Here is a 15,399-nt window from a genome sequence, read left to right as displayed (position 1 = left end):
CTGTAGCGGTTTGTAAAATAACATAAAAAAGGAAGTAGAGAAGCTAGTGGAAAACAACTGAGTGCAAAACACATTGTTTCCTGTATTGACGGGTTCTTGGTATCTGGAGTTGTGTGTAATACTGTTATCCAAGCATTTCTTGAAACAAGCAAGCATACAATTAGCAGCTCAATTACATCAAGCAGTACTTAGATCAGCTGCATCACTAGTGCCTTTAGCTGCATCAGTGCAGTACCATGCAGTGTTCCTAAAGGCTCTTTTTAAATTAAAATAACAAACATGTTATACTAACCTGCTCTGTGCAATATTGCACAAAGCAGCCCCAAACCTTTTTTTCTGGTTCTCTGATGGCGTTGTCTGCTCCTCCTTTATAGTGTCTGTCCCATAGTAGCGCTTGCTATGGGGGCAGACATGCAGGCTTGCTCCCGAGCTGGGCTCTGAGTCTACGGACACACAGCTCGGTTTGGCCTCATCCCCCACTCCCTCGTCACTGGATTTGATTGAAAGCAGCACGAGCCAATGGCTCCCACTGCTGCCTCTGGGTACTGCGAGAGGAGAGAGAAAGCAATGCTGCTCTCAGGCACAGTGCTGGATTGACATCGTGCTCAGTTAAGTACACTATATTGCCAAAACGTATTGAGACACCATTCCAAATCATTGGATTCAGGTGCTCCAATAACCTCCATGGTCACAGGTGTATAAAATCAAGCACCTAGGCATGCAGACTCTTCTACAAACATTTGTGAAAGAATGGGTCACTCTCAGGAGCTCAGTGAATTGAAGCGTGGTACCGTGATAGGTTGCCACCTGTGCAAGAAGTCCATCCGTGAAATTTCCTTGCTACTAAATATCCACGGTCAACTGTTAGTGGTATTAAAACAAAGTAGAAGCAACTGTGAACAGCAGCAATTCAGCCACGAAGTGGTAGGTCACGTAAAATGACAGAGCGGGTCATCGTACGCAGTGTGCAGAAGTCAACAACTGTGAGTGCATAGAGAGCTTCATAGAATGGGTTTCCAAGTCAACAACTGTCAGTTTGGGGATGGCCCCATCCTGTTCTAACATGACCGCGCACCAGTGCACAAAGCAAGGTCCATAAAGACATGTTTTGGGGTGGAGGAATTTGACTGGCCTACACCTCAACCTCATAGAACACCTTTGGGATGAATTAGAGCGGAGACTGCGAGTCAGGCCTTCTCGTCCGACATTAGTGCCTGACCTCACAAATGTGATTCTGGAAGAATGGTCAAACATTCCCATAGAGACACTCCTAAATCTTGTGGACAGCCTTCCGAGAAGAGTTGAAGCTGTTATAGCTGCAAAGGGTGGGCCTGCTCAATGTTGAACCCTATGGAGTAAGACTGGGATGCCATTAAAGTTCATGTGCGTGTAAAGGCAGGTGTCCCAATACTTTTAGCAATATAGTATATTTTGGGAGGGGGTGGGGGAGTAATCTTAGAAAGTTTTTTACCTTAATGCAGAGAATACATTTGGGTGACAAACCTTTAGCCTTTACAGCCATGGTACGTTAAAATGAGGTTGCACATGTGCTTGTATTTTACAACATACTGGAAATTTCTGTAATTGGTTTAGAACCATTGTCTTCTCTCCAAAAAATAGACAATCTTTTTATGCTTGTGTGCTTCAATGTATACCTAGCGCTTTGTGGAAAGGCTATAAAAAAAGAATATAGCTTTCACACCCCTTTGATTCGAAATCTGCTGCTTGGGGTCACTCTACAAAGTGCATTGTCCAAGTAAAGCCTTTTTTTAAAATTATTATACAGGATTTATATAGCGCCAACGGTTTGCTCGGCGCTTTACATTATATTTTCATAGTGGCTTTATCATGGCAAAACAGCTGCAACTACTAAAATGTGTGATTTAGTGCGATCTACTTTCAAATATAAAGTCTTGTCTTTTACAGCATCTATTAGACAACAAAACTATATAATGTGTTATGTGAGGACAGTGAAACAAGTATATGTTTATAAAATCGAGGATCATTTCTGTCACCCTGTTTGTGCGAATCTATAAATAAACTCTGCTGTAGATTCACAGGGAAACCTTGGCTTAGGCAGCCATATCTGTAATAGACCTAAGCAGATTTATAAGCCTCATTCCGCCTTACTTGTTAATCTGATACAAAGCAATGTGATAAATACTGCTCTTACCCAGAATGCATGTGTTTTAACACAAAGTTCTGTGTGTATCAGTGTGAAAACCAGTATTTCCAACACCCATCTTTATTACATAAATCCAAACTGTAGAATTAAAATTAGTTTTGAGGGAAATCCAATTGTGGAATCTCCCTATTAAATAAACATGAAAACTCTACAATAAAATCAAATGTATAGAAATATAACAGAATCAATGTCAGATAATTACATTTTCTACACAAAGTCTAAGCAAAGATCTGTGTTAGAATGTAATCTTACAGGAAGGAAATTAGCAGAAGCAAGAAACTGTTCAAACCATTCTTAAAGCAGAACTTCACTCTCTCAAAAATCCTCGACTAGTTATAAAATCCTTATGCTGCTAGCATTAGTAAATGGATAGGGAACTATATCAAATTTACTTGTTATAACCTTTGCTTGCATTCCGTCATTTACTTCCTGGTTTCAATGCCTAGGCAAATGATGTCATACATCCCAGGAGTCCTCAGGAGGGTTTTCAGCTCAGCCAATGCCTGAGCTAAGGACAGATGGATTTCAGAAGTAACTGCTACATGAATGATCTGCCCTTACTCAAGATGGCCACTGCAAGAAATGCCAGGAGCTGTTTTTCAAAATGATTTCTCAGCAAAATAAAGTATGGAGACACGGATGGGTAGAGGAGTTTGTTTTGAATATTAAAAATAAATTACATAGCATTTTTAGTTTGTGGTACTCAGATGCAGTGCAGTTCCACTTTGAAGCCAAATTGTAACTTCCACAATAAAGAAAGTTAAATAAACCTTGCAAAGGTTTACATGTGCTTGGGCTTGCAAATATTTTCCAGCTGCACTGGCTGTTACAGGCTAGATTGCTGCAAGTAAGGACAGCTGCTCTGTGTGTTTAAGCAATGGTCTTTATGGAAGTAGTCCTGCATGTACCCAGAGCTAGAAGATCAGAAAGAATTGGGTGTCCCTTCAGAGATGGGACCAGTGTTATGGAGATATTCTGACTGCTCAAAGCTCCAGGATGCTGATGGGGAGTTTACTTTCCTCTCTTTGATCATGTTCCCTGGACTATCAAAGACTGAACAACCTGAAAGATTTGTGTCTGTTGTAAAGACTTTCTTACATTTGTAGGAAAGGAAAGACATTCCCAGTGTTAGAGCTGGGTTGGAGATCCACCAAGATAAGGAAGTGATTGCTTGGCTGGATAGGAGCATGAATAAGTCTAGGGAAAGGGTCTACTTTTTCTATGCTGACAAAATGTTTTGTTGTAGAGTTCTTGAATGGAATTAGTTGATAGGTACTACCTTGAATATAGCAACCATTAGGCTTAGAACTCTCATGGTGAAGCTCACTGTGGGATTTCTCTGGAATCTTAGTTGTTGAGCATGAGCTCTTAGAGAAAGAATTTTCTTTTCCAGAAGACTTTTGTTTGGGATGTATCCAGGATCAGACCCAAGTATACTAGCTGCAAGGAAGGATGAAGAGCAGACTTGCTGAAATGTACCACCCAGCCAAAGGTCTCAGGCAGTTGAATTATCAGGTAGATACTTTATGAAGGCTGCATCAGGTTAGGGTTATATGCAGAATCCCTGAAAGAAGAAAACTATTCAATAGGTACAGTGAGATGTCTGTTTAGGAAAGAGACAGCAAAATTACGCACAGGAATATTCCACTTCTTTGTAAACTCCTTTTACACTAGATAGCATTCAGTAACGATTTTGGGGGAGTGAAAATCCTTTCAGGATTAACACAATTGTCACAGACTGCACATTCTACAGGAAAAGTTTTGCAGAATATCTCAGGTCTCTTTGTTCCCATAGCAGCACACCGAGGTGGAGAGTCAAGACTTTTGTGGACAGAGGCAATGAGATTTTCAAGTTTTCACGCGAAGTTTCCTCTTCAACATTATGAAACTCTAGATCAGACTTTTTCAACCAGGGTGCCCAGGCACCCTGGGGTTCCTTCAGGGGTGCCTTGGCAAAATGCCTAAACAGTGCCCAAAAATTGTATGCAAGCCAGCAGGTGGATTATGCCTGCCTTTTAATTACACAAAGCCACAGGTTTTCATTGTGCACCATTACAACTTTCTAGCCTCTGGCAAAAAATGAGGTTATCATCAAAAGAAGGACATCAGGCACCTGCACAACATCTTTGCTTGCCCCTTCTCTGCCCCTCTCAGTCAGCAATGGGGTAATTTTAGCTGAGTCAGAGAGAAACTGAGGGAGAAGTGAAACATTGAAATACTAGTCAGGTATCAGTGTGCAAAGGTGTATTGGCTTTGGAAGTACAGTCAGGTCCATAAATATTGGGACATGGACACAATTCTAACATTTTTGGCTCTATACACCACCACAATGGATTTGAAATGAAACAAACAAGATGTGCTTTAACTGCAGACTGTCAGCTTTAATTTGAGGGTATTTACATCCAAATCAGGTGAACGGTGTAGGAATTACAACAGTTTGCATATGTGCCTCCCACATCTTAAGGGACCAAAAGTAATGGGACAGAATAATAATCATAAATCAAACTTTCACTTTTTAATACTTGGTTGCAAATCCTTTGCAGTCAATTACAGCCTGAAGTGTGGAACGCATAGACATCACCCAACGCTGGGTTTCATCCCTGGTGATGCTCTGCCAGGCCTCTACTGCAACTGTCTTCAGTTCCTGCTTGTTCTTGGGGCATTTTCCCTTCAGTTTTGTCTTCAGCAAGTGAAATGCATGCTCAATCGGATTCAGGTCAGGTGATGGACTTGGCCATTGCATAACATTCCACTTCTTTCCCTTAAAAAACTCTTTGGTTGCTTTTGCAGTATGCTTTGGGTCATTGTCCATCTGCACTGTGAAGCGGCGTCCAATGAGTTCTGAAGCATTTGGCTAAATATGAGCAGATAATATTGCCCGAAACACTTCAGAATTCATCCTGCTGCTTTTGTCAGCAGTCACATCATCAATAAATACAAGAGAACCAGTTCCATTGGCAGCCATACATGCCCACGCCATGACACTACCACCACCATGCTTCATTGATGAGGTGGTATGCTTAGGATCATGAGCAGTTCCTTTCCTTCTCCATACTCTTCTCTTCCCATCACTCTGGTACAAGTTGATCTTGGTCTCATCTGTCCATAGGATGTTGTTCCAGAACTGTGAAGGCTTTTTTAGATGTCGTTTGGCAAACTCTAATCTGGCCTTCCTGTTTTTGAGGCTCACCAATGGTTTCCATCTTGTGGTGAACCCTCTGTATTCACTCTGGTGAAGTCTTCTCTTGATTGTTGACTTTGACACACATACACCTACCTCCTGGAGAGTGTTCTTGATCTGGCCAACTGTTGTGAAGGGTGTTTTCTTCACCAGGGAAAGAATTCTTCGGTCATCCACCACAGTTGTTTTCTGTGGTCTTCCGGGTCTTTTGGTGTTGCTGAGCTCACCAGTGCATTCCTTCTTTTTAAGAATGTTCCAAACAGTTGTTTTGGCCACGCCTAATGTTTTTACTATCTCTCTGATGGGTTTGTTTTGTTTTTTCAGCCTAATGATGGCTTGCTTCACTGATAGTGACAGCTCTTTGGATCTCATCTTGAAAGTTGACAGCAACAGATTCCAAATGCAAATAGCACACTTGAAATGAACTCTGGACCTTTTATCTGCTCACTGTAATTGGGATAATGAGGGAATAACACACACCTGGCTATGGAACAGCTGAGAAGCCAATTGTCCCATCACTTTTGGTCCCTTAAGAAGTGGGAAGCACATATGCAAACTGTTGTAATTCCTACACCGTTCCCCTGATTTGGATGTAAATACCCTCAAATTAAAGCTGACCGTCTGCAGTTAAACCACATCTTGTTTGTTTCATTTCAAATCCATTGTGGTGGTGTATAGGGCCAAAAATGTTAGAATTGTGTCGATGTCCCATTATTTATGGACCTGACTGTATATATCACCTCTAGTGTTGGGATTCCTACATGTGCAGATGTTGCTGCATTCAGTAAAACGATTAGTTTAGACTTTTACATTTTGTGATGGGTGCCTGAAGATTATGCAGAATTTAAAAGGTGCCTTGAGATTGTGCAGAATTTTAACCACTTCAGCTCCGTGCGATTTACCTCCCCTTCCTAAGGTAATATTTTGTGATACGGCGCTGCATTACTTTAACTGACAATTGCCCAATGCCCAAATGAAATATATGTCCTTTTCTTCCCACAAATAGAGCTTTTTGGTGCTATTTGATCACCTCTGCGATAGTAACTTTGTGCGTTATAAACAAAAAAAAACGACAAAAAGAAAAAAAGTAAAGCAGCTAGCACAATGTGGCAACCCCTCTGTCTCCACCAAAACAAAACACTATAATATCAATGTGCAGTGTTAATAAAAATGTGTTATAATCAATGATGACCAGTGTGATAGTAAAAGAGAAAGGAAACATCATAAAAAAGAAATAGAGACCAGTGAATACTTCAATGACTATTACAGTGCTATGTAAACATAGGCAGATCTCTGTTGTTCCTCCCCAAGTGCTGACAACCCACGCTACGCCACTGCCCTGCAGCTGACTCAATGCATTGCACAAAGTGCCAAGGTGAACACCCATAGAGGATCCAGTGCCTTCGAGTATTTGTAAACCCTTACATATACCCACTGAAGTGACTAGCATTGACAGAGATGAAACAAATCCTCCTACATACGTTGTACCTGTTTATCAGCGGTCCTTTGTTCTCTACAGCCTTCTAAAACATACACAACATCTCTAAGCCCTGAGGAAGAGGGGGATGAGGATCTAAAGTCTCTCACTGCAAAGCTCAGTGAGGTCAGCTCTGATCCCTGATTGGAGGGAAAGGGCATACCCCCTTTCTCACAGTACACAGGAAAATGCACAGCTATGGCTGTCAATCACAGGCTATGAGCTGGAGCTCTCCTCCCCCATCACCAATTGTCTCTTGGAGTCAGGAGAAGCTGTTGGAAGTGACTCAGAGGGCTAGCAGAGAGGAATCACACTCAGTGCTCTTGATAGAGATAAAGTACACTGTGTAGAAGGATATGCTTTTAGAATATTTCAAGTTTCAGGTTTACAACCACTTTAAGCAGCATTACAGGTCATCCCCACAGCATGGGTTCCAGGTGCGGCTTCCAAGGTTTTACTATGATCGTACCAATCCAGATATGCTGCTTCTGCATAAGCATTAGAAGACAGTGAGATGATAACAGAATTTAAAAAAATAATAAACTAGAAAGCTGATTTCTCTGTGAAGTAGAAGAGGTACATCACTTTCAGACACTACCAAAAAAAATGAAGATGGAGTCGGGTAGGGTCATAGGGAAGAAGCCCCAGGGGAGCATGTCCTCCAAGGCTTGCCAGTGTCCAATCGCCTGAAGGTATGGGCCTATAACTCATGGTATATGAATATGTCTCCTGTTTCCTGAACTGCACGATTTCTAGGTGGAAGGATAGAGATTCATCCTATCCAGATATCTGCTTTTACCAAACTCTGTGTAGAAAAAAATCTCCTATTAAAACACAATCACGCATAATTATATTTCATCATTCAAAAATGTACGATCAGGTTGCAGACAAAATTGAGTGGAGGAAAGACAGTAAGGGCACAATTTTGTTTCTTGCAATCCCAAGTAACCTGAATATATGAGAAATGGATATTGTACCTACAGTATCTCACAGAAGTGAGTATACCTCTCACATTTTTGTAAATATTTTATTATATTTATATATATTTTCATGTGGCAACACTGAAGAAATGACACTTTGCTACAATGTAAAGTAGTGAGTGTACAGCTTCTATACACAGTGTAAATTTGCTGTCCCCTCAAAATAATTCAACCGACAGCCATTAATGTTTAAACCACTGGCAACAAAAGTGAGTACACCCCTAAGTGAAAATATCCAAATTGGCCCAGTTAGCCATTTTCCCTCCCCAGTGTCATGTGACTTGTTAGAGCCACAAGCTCTCAGGTGTGAATGGGGAGAAGGTGTGTTAAATTTGGTGTTATCGCTCTCACTCGCATACTGGTCACTGGAAGTTCAACATGACACCTCATGGCAAAGAACTCTCTGAGGATCTGAAAAAAAGAATTGTTGCCCTACATAAAGAAGGCCTAGGCTGTAAGAAGATTGCCAAGACCCTGAAACTGAGCTGCAGCACGGAGGCCAAGACCATACAGCGGTTTAACAGGACAGGTTCCACTCAGAACAGGCCTCGCCATGGTCGACCAAAGACGTTGAGTGCACGTGCTCAGCATCATATCCAGAGGTTGTCTTTAGGAAATAGAGGTATGAGTGCTACCAGCATTGCTGCAGGAGGTTGAAGGGGTGGGGGGTCAGCCTGTCAGTGCTCAGATCATACGCCGCACAGTGCATCAAATTGGTCTGCATGGCGTCGTCCCAAAAGGAAGCCTCTTCTAAAGATAATGCACAAGAAAGCCCGCAAACAGTTTGCTGAAGACAAGCAGACTAAGAACATGGATTACTGGAACCATGTCCTGTGGTCTGATGACACCAAGATAAACTTATTTGGTTCAGATGGTGTCAAGCGTGTGTGGAGGCAACCAGGTGAGTAGTAGAAAAACAAGTGTGTCTTGCCTACAGTCAAGCATGGTGGTGGGAGTGTCATGGTCTGGGGCTGCATGAGTGCTGCCGGCACTGGGGAGCTACAGTTCAATGAGGAAACCATGAATGCCAACATGTACTGTAACATACTGAAGCAGAGCATTATCCCCTCCCTTCAGAGACTGAGCTGCAGTTCACTATTCCAACATGATAACGACTCCATACACACCTCCAAGGCGACCACTGCCTTGCTAAAGAAGCTGAGTGTAAAGGTGACGGACTGGTCAAGCATGTCTCCAGGCATGTGAGGGATCCTCAAATGGAAGGTGGAGGAGCGCAGGGTCTCTAACATCCACCAGCTCTGTGATGTTGTCATGGAGGAGTGGAAGAGGACTCCAGTGACAACCTGTGAAACTCTGGTGAACTCCATGCCCAAGAGTGTTAACGCAGTGCTGGAACATGATGGTGACCACACAAAATTTTGACACTTTGGGCCAATTTGGACATTTTCACTTAGGGGTGTACTCACTTTTGTTGCCAGCTGTTTAGACATCAATGGCTGTGTGTTGAATTATTTTGGGGGGGGACAGCAAATTTACACTGTTATACAAGCTGTACACTCATTATTTTACATTGTTGCAAAGTGTCATTTCTTCAGTGTTGTCACATGAAAAGATAGAATAAAATATATACAAAAGTGTGAGGGGTGTACTCACTTCTGTGAGATACTGTATATCCTTTTCTACTGTAAAGTAAGTTGTCTCACATTATCAAAGACAAGTTTATCAGAATACCTCATGATTTATAGTATGCAAAATGCACTGTATTATACAGAGTGTTAAAAGCATTCACCGATAAAGGTCCAGTGAGGGAAGTTCTGTAAACGGAACTTGCCTCCAGGTCACCTATTCTCCCATTTACCATGTTCCAGATTAAGTGAATTCTAGGACCTACAGTCACCCATGTCCCAGTCTCAATGTACCAAATATTAACCTACCTCATGCAATGGAGCCCTTCTAGAGAAGAACAGGTAGAAAAGGCACTACAACTGGTCAGAGTGTATGAGGACAGTGCACAACAAAAAAATCAAATGTAATTTACAGTCTATTTCTGCTGTACCACAGATTCAACTTTGAAACGTTACCTTAGATTTCCCTTTAATATCAGTTAGAATTATAACTTATTGTACTAAAATGTTTTACCTTGAAGATGACAAGGTACATCATAGTCAATCTCATCATGCCTAGAAGGGCTGAGAAATAATGTCCCATCCACCAGTGGGAACTGCTCAAATACAGGCAGCACTCGGTGACACAATGCACAGTTGACTACATTTCTATGACTGGCACTGAGAGCGGACAAAATAAATTTCCGTAGGTCCTCCCCTTGTCCGACCTGTGCATCATCCTCCATACGTACATGGAAAGTATTCAGTTTATGCCGGGGTATATGAGCTAATAATTCTGAAAGGTCAAGTCTCCGGAGAAACTGCACTGGTGCATCAGAACGCCCAGACCTGTGAGTTTGCAATCCAGAAACACTGTAGTCAAAGTGGGTGTTCCGGAGCACTCCTCCAGAGGCTATATTTTTCTTATGAGGCTCCAAATGAATTGCATTCTTTAAAAATTCTCCTAAATATCTAGAACTGCGTGGAACATTGAAGTGAGAAGGAGAAAGGATGGGGTAGCCAGCAGGAGGAGATTGGCCAGGAGAAACACATGGAGAACGTAGACCATGTGATCCTCCACTGCTACCCTTTTCTTGGGAGTTCTGTCTGTCCACTGAATGTCTTCGAGGAGGGTCAAAGGTCAGTCCTTTTTGGAGCTTTGTTGTAGCACGGCACTTTTTTGCATCATCAGAAGACTCTGATACAGATCGGCCTATTGGCTTTTCAGAGACAGATTTTTTCTTCTTTTCATCTTGCATTCGTTTCACCTGATACCAATCTGTGTCCTTCTTTAAGTGTCCCTGACCACAACGGCATGAGCAAAACCGGAAAGCCAAATCATATCCCTTCTTAGTCCACATGTTCTGACGGCATTGCTTTTCATTCCAGCTTCGTGCTCTACCTATACAGTTGAACTGAACAAGTATGCTGCTTTCCCATTCATAAAAGCACTGCAGATGCATCCAGGTACTAAATGGACAGTGTTCATTGTTACAGATGACTTTCTGGTAGTCGTCCTTCTCCAGATCAATAGGTCTGCCTACACTGCAAATCAGTGGTGTAGCACAAGCAGCTTCTGCAAAAGAGAACACAATACACTAAATATTAGAGAATGCAAAAGATGCTTTGGATTGTGTCAGAAAATACATTGTCAGTTTCCAAGGAAATTCTGCACAAGTATGCAAACAAGCTAGAATGCAAAATTGATCTTTACTTGCTTCCAGAATCATTACTGACTTTCTAAAGGTCTATTTGAAGAGACTCTTATGTACGAAAATGCTTACAGCCAGGGACATACCTGTAGAGAAAAGGGATGTGGGAACTCTGTGGTCCCCTGCAACTCTCCCTGGTTTCTTACTCTGAAATTGTGTCACAATAGGGTACAGTATTGACCGGTGGAACCATAGGGGACCCAGAAAATGACACTCCTGGAAGTGTCAGTTTGCCAGTAGACCTGTTCTCTGCAACGGGGCAGAACTGAACAGTGTGGTCAGCAGGAATGGGAAGTTTTCAGCCTCTTCCTTACCAGTAAGTTCTTTGCCAAAATAATTTTAGTATATTACAGGATTTCTTTATTGCCTTTGTATGCCAGGTATAGACTATTTTTGCTAGATACCAAATGTATTAATATTTTTCTCTTGTCAATCTGCAAAATGAGTAATGCAAACAAAAAATTTTCATTTGCAATAAACAGCAAACACTCTCAAATCGCCCATTAACCATTAAAGCAGTATCAAACCGAAAAACAAAATGTATTACACTGCAGCTTACCAATCCTTAGGAGGCAATTGATGTGGTTGAAAATGAATGCTGATTTGACTTCATTGCCGATAATAATCAATCATTCTTAAAACAAAAATGTTTGAATAAACTTTTACTGGTGTATGGTCAGCTTTAAAAAAAAGTGTTACTGGCCAAATCACTAGGTGAAAATAAAGAGAAAAAAAAAAAAAAGACTAAAATAAGAAAGCTAATACAGCCACCACAATTAAGGATCAGTAAGGTGTAATATATTACATTTTTGGATTAATACCGCTTTAGGACTACATTAACATTATATATTTATTATACATTTTACAAATTAGTCTAAATTGTAGCTTCCACATGTGGAAAATTCAGGATGTAAATATTTATATTAAGGCTACGTTCACACTAGCCTTGTAGCAAGCGGCAGACAGGTGTTTGGGAAGCGTTTTTACTGTTTCCCAAACGCCTGGGAAAATTCTGCACATTGCAGCACATGGTGCTGTGCAAACGGGAGAGTTACGTCGCAGCAAAACGGACGCCTCTGGTCGAGTCAGGAGGAGTTGAAGCCTCCTATTCAAGTCTATGGTGCTGCTCCGCAAATGCCCGGCCGGCATTTGTGGTGCGGTTGCGGGGCGTTAACACCATTCAAACTTCATTATAGGCGTTTGTAGGGCGTTTTTAACGCTTGTCAAACGCCTAGCAACCGCCACTAAACTGCACATGCGGCATTTGCGGAGCGTTAAAAATGCTCCGCAAACGCCGGACCAGCGCTTGCCAAACGCTATAGGGGCGTTTGGCAAGAGTTGGAAAAACAGTCATGTGTTAACAAGCCATTAGTGTGTCAGACTTCTAAAAAAAATAGAAAGTCTGTACCTTCAACATGATACAAAACACAAACATAATAGTAGTTGCAGCACTGGTACAATGAGAGAGGACAAAAAGGGCACAAATAGCAGGCAGTATGGACAGGAGAGAGCCGGCGCCTGCTAAGAACACACCTCTGACTCAGCATGGTGCTGCTAAGGAATGAGGGCATACTGCCCTTCTTCAAGTCTCCCATTGCCACGTAAAATATCACATGACCGATGGGCACCACACGAAGAAGGAAGTCTGAACTGGGTGAGTACACAAAGGGTGGGGGAACAACTCAGCCCTAGACCCCACCTCTCCTCCTCAGAAACCCCCTGCAGCCTCTTAGCTTCTATTTTTTCCCTTACAGCCCTTTAGCCCCCTTCCCACCTCAGAACCCTCCTAGATCCCTTTAGTTTCATGCATTTCAAAGAGCCCACCTCCCCTTCCCTCCTCCATCCAACTGACATAGATGACATAGATGTCAAAGCTGTCCTCCTTAGACTGACAAGGGATCCCTTTAGTTTCATGCATTTCAAAGAGCCCCCCCAACTGATACAATGTCATATTTCCCTCCTAATGCAGAGACATTTTTTTTAACTTGTAGTTTGCCATCTTCACCCAAGGTACTGGATCATCTTATCCCAGCACTGGTAGCAACTGGTCTTCAGAAATTCTCAAGACATCATAAACACTATGCTCAAAAGGGCAGTTCTGTATCCAATTAGTCAGCAGTAACTATTATAAACTTTGAGATCAATGTAAAAATGTGAAGCAATTTAAAAAAGGTTAAATAGTGGGCTTTGGTACAGTGGCGGCTAGTGCTGAGGCATGTGTTGGTGTAGGGGCATGCAGGAGAGGTGGCAAGAGCAGGGGCAGTTTGGAGGGTCAGTTGCATTGGTGACTGTGGGGGTTAGAGTGCTGGTGTGGTGCAGCATGGGAAGATAGACATCAGCTGTGATGGCAAGAGCACAAGGGGATTTGGCCCTATATAAGTCCATCGGTAAAAAAAAAAAAAAAGTTCCTTTTTTTATTATTTTATTTTTTTTAAACACAACGCACCTCACTGAAAAGATATGTGCATTGTTGTGCACTGCAACGATTACATTGGTACCTACTGCAAATGAATGGCACCACACAGAATGCCTTGTGTGCTGCAATGTATAGGTTTCAGGGAAGAACAAATGCTACCTGTACTTTAAACCAACTATCATCCGCCCTACAGCACCAATCGCTCAGCAGACTAAGGTCAATGATGTTTGGCCTGGACCTGCTGAAGGGCTGTACCCAATCACAGCTCAGCCTGTGTTTACATTACACAGGCGCAGGAAATGATGCTATCCTCTCTCCCTAAAGCACATTCCGTTCCAGAGAGAGAGAGAAGAAAGCAGATCCACATGGGTCAAAGCACTACACTTTTACAGTAAAAGCACTGACAGGTCACATTTAACCCCCTGATCGCCTTCACTGCCCTGTCACCAGTGTATATCAAATATCTTTGATCAGATCAGAACTAAACCAGTGTTCACAATAGTATATTGTCCCCAAAATGCAGCATTAGCAGGATCAGCCCCAGCACCTGCGTTTAGCCCCCATGCTTAACCCCGTCCTCCTCACACAGCAAGTGTAGTCAGTAGATCACGATCACTTAATACACTGCACACAAAACTGCAGGGTTATCAGGGTCAGGCCTGATCTCTGGTAGCAGTAGAAGGTACATTTTTTTTGTACCAGGTATCTATAAATTTAGTGGCCAAAAGGTCAACAAAAGGTACACTAGTGAAGAGGCCTACAGGCTTCTGAGCATGGCAGATGAGAGCGAACGGGAAGCCTCACTGACAGAATCAGGTTTAGAATATGAACCTGTAGAGAAAGGCACCCTGACAGATAGCTCAGGACGATGGAGTAGAGATCCCTGCTATGGTCAGGCGTACCCGACCCCGTTCCCAGGTTGCTGAGGTGTTACAATTGCATGATGATTCTCATATGCAGCAGAGTGCCAGTACTAGTGCCGCTCTACCTTTTGGTGAACTGGCGAGCACCAGCAGCCTAGTACATCCTGGTCTTTTACATACCAGCACTGCAGTATCACTTGGTGACGTGGCGAGTACCATAAGTGCAGTACAAGCTGGTGCAGTGGCAAGCACAAGTAGTGTCTCGCAGCCACCAAAAATTCAAACACAGGCCTGTAGAGCCCATAGTGTCCTTATGGATATGCTTGCAAATCCTGATTGGCAGTCCATAAATTCTGTAGCACCTGTACTTCCCCCAGTCACAGCCCAACCCAGAATTCAGGTGCAAACAACAAAATTTAAATACTCCCCTTGACTTTTTGGAGCAGTTTTCCACAGAAGATCTGTATGCATTGATTGTGGATCAAAGCAATTTCTACGCACAACGATTATCGCCTCCAGCCCAAATTCAAACCTTACCAGACCATGTCCATGGAAACCAGGGTGGATAAAAATCAATGATTTAAAAAAAAAAAAAAATCTGATTTTTTTTTTTCATTTAAAATCTGATTTTTTTGAATAACATGCTTTTTGAGGAAAATATATTACCATCCAAAGGTTATTCCATCATGAAATAAAGATTCGTTTTTTATTTATGTAGAAAAAGGCTGCATATGTTTAATTTTTTGGGTAAATAAATTCCAATAATCCATTCACAATGTCATGCTCTTCCAGAGGTTTTTGTAAGATTATTGGGCAGTTTCTCTGCCTACAAGATATTATCACAGATGCTTGGTTTACTTTTGCAGTTCTCAAAACTGAATTTGACTCAGCAGAGATCACATGCCTCTTCTTCACAGCGAAAATGTTATAACATGAACAGAGTTAAGAAAAAGACCTTAATCCTAACTTCTACAAACCTATGAATACAGAATCAACCCCTTCAGTGCTAAGTTTCAAGAA

General features: G+C 42.1%; 1 protein-coding gene across 3 annotated transcripts in view; it reads right to left on the bottom strand.

Moving 5' to 3' along the window:
• HECA (HECA ribonucleoprotein granule regulator) overlaps positions 1 to 15,399 on the bottom strand; it is a 98,983-nt gene that overhangs the window by 49,431 nt on the left and 34,153 nt on the right. For all 3 annotated transcript variants that reach the window (XM_089676258.1, XM_089676257.1, XM_089676259.1), the window contains exon 2: positions 9,924 to 10,964. In XM_089676258.1, coding sequence (XP_089532384.1) covers positions 9,924 to 10,964 — 1,041 coding nt within the window. The remainder of the gene's footprint in view (positions 1 to 9,923; positions 10,965 to 15,399) is intronic.

Source organism: Staurois parvus, unplaced genomic scaffold (genome assembly GCF_062004578.1).
Source record: "Staurois parvus isolate SC_StPar_1 unplaced genomic scaffold, SC_StPar_1.0 ptg000165l, whole genome shotgun sequence".
NCBI lineage: Eukaryota > Metazoa > Chordata > Amphibia > Anura > Ranidae > Staurois > Staurois parvus.
Note: the sequence above shows the minus strand (reverse complement) of the source record. Positions and strands in the feature narration are given on the sequence as shown.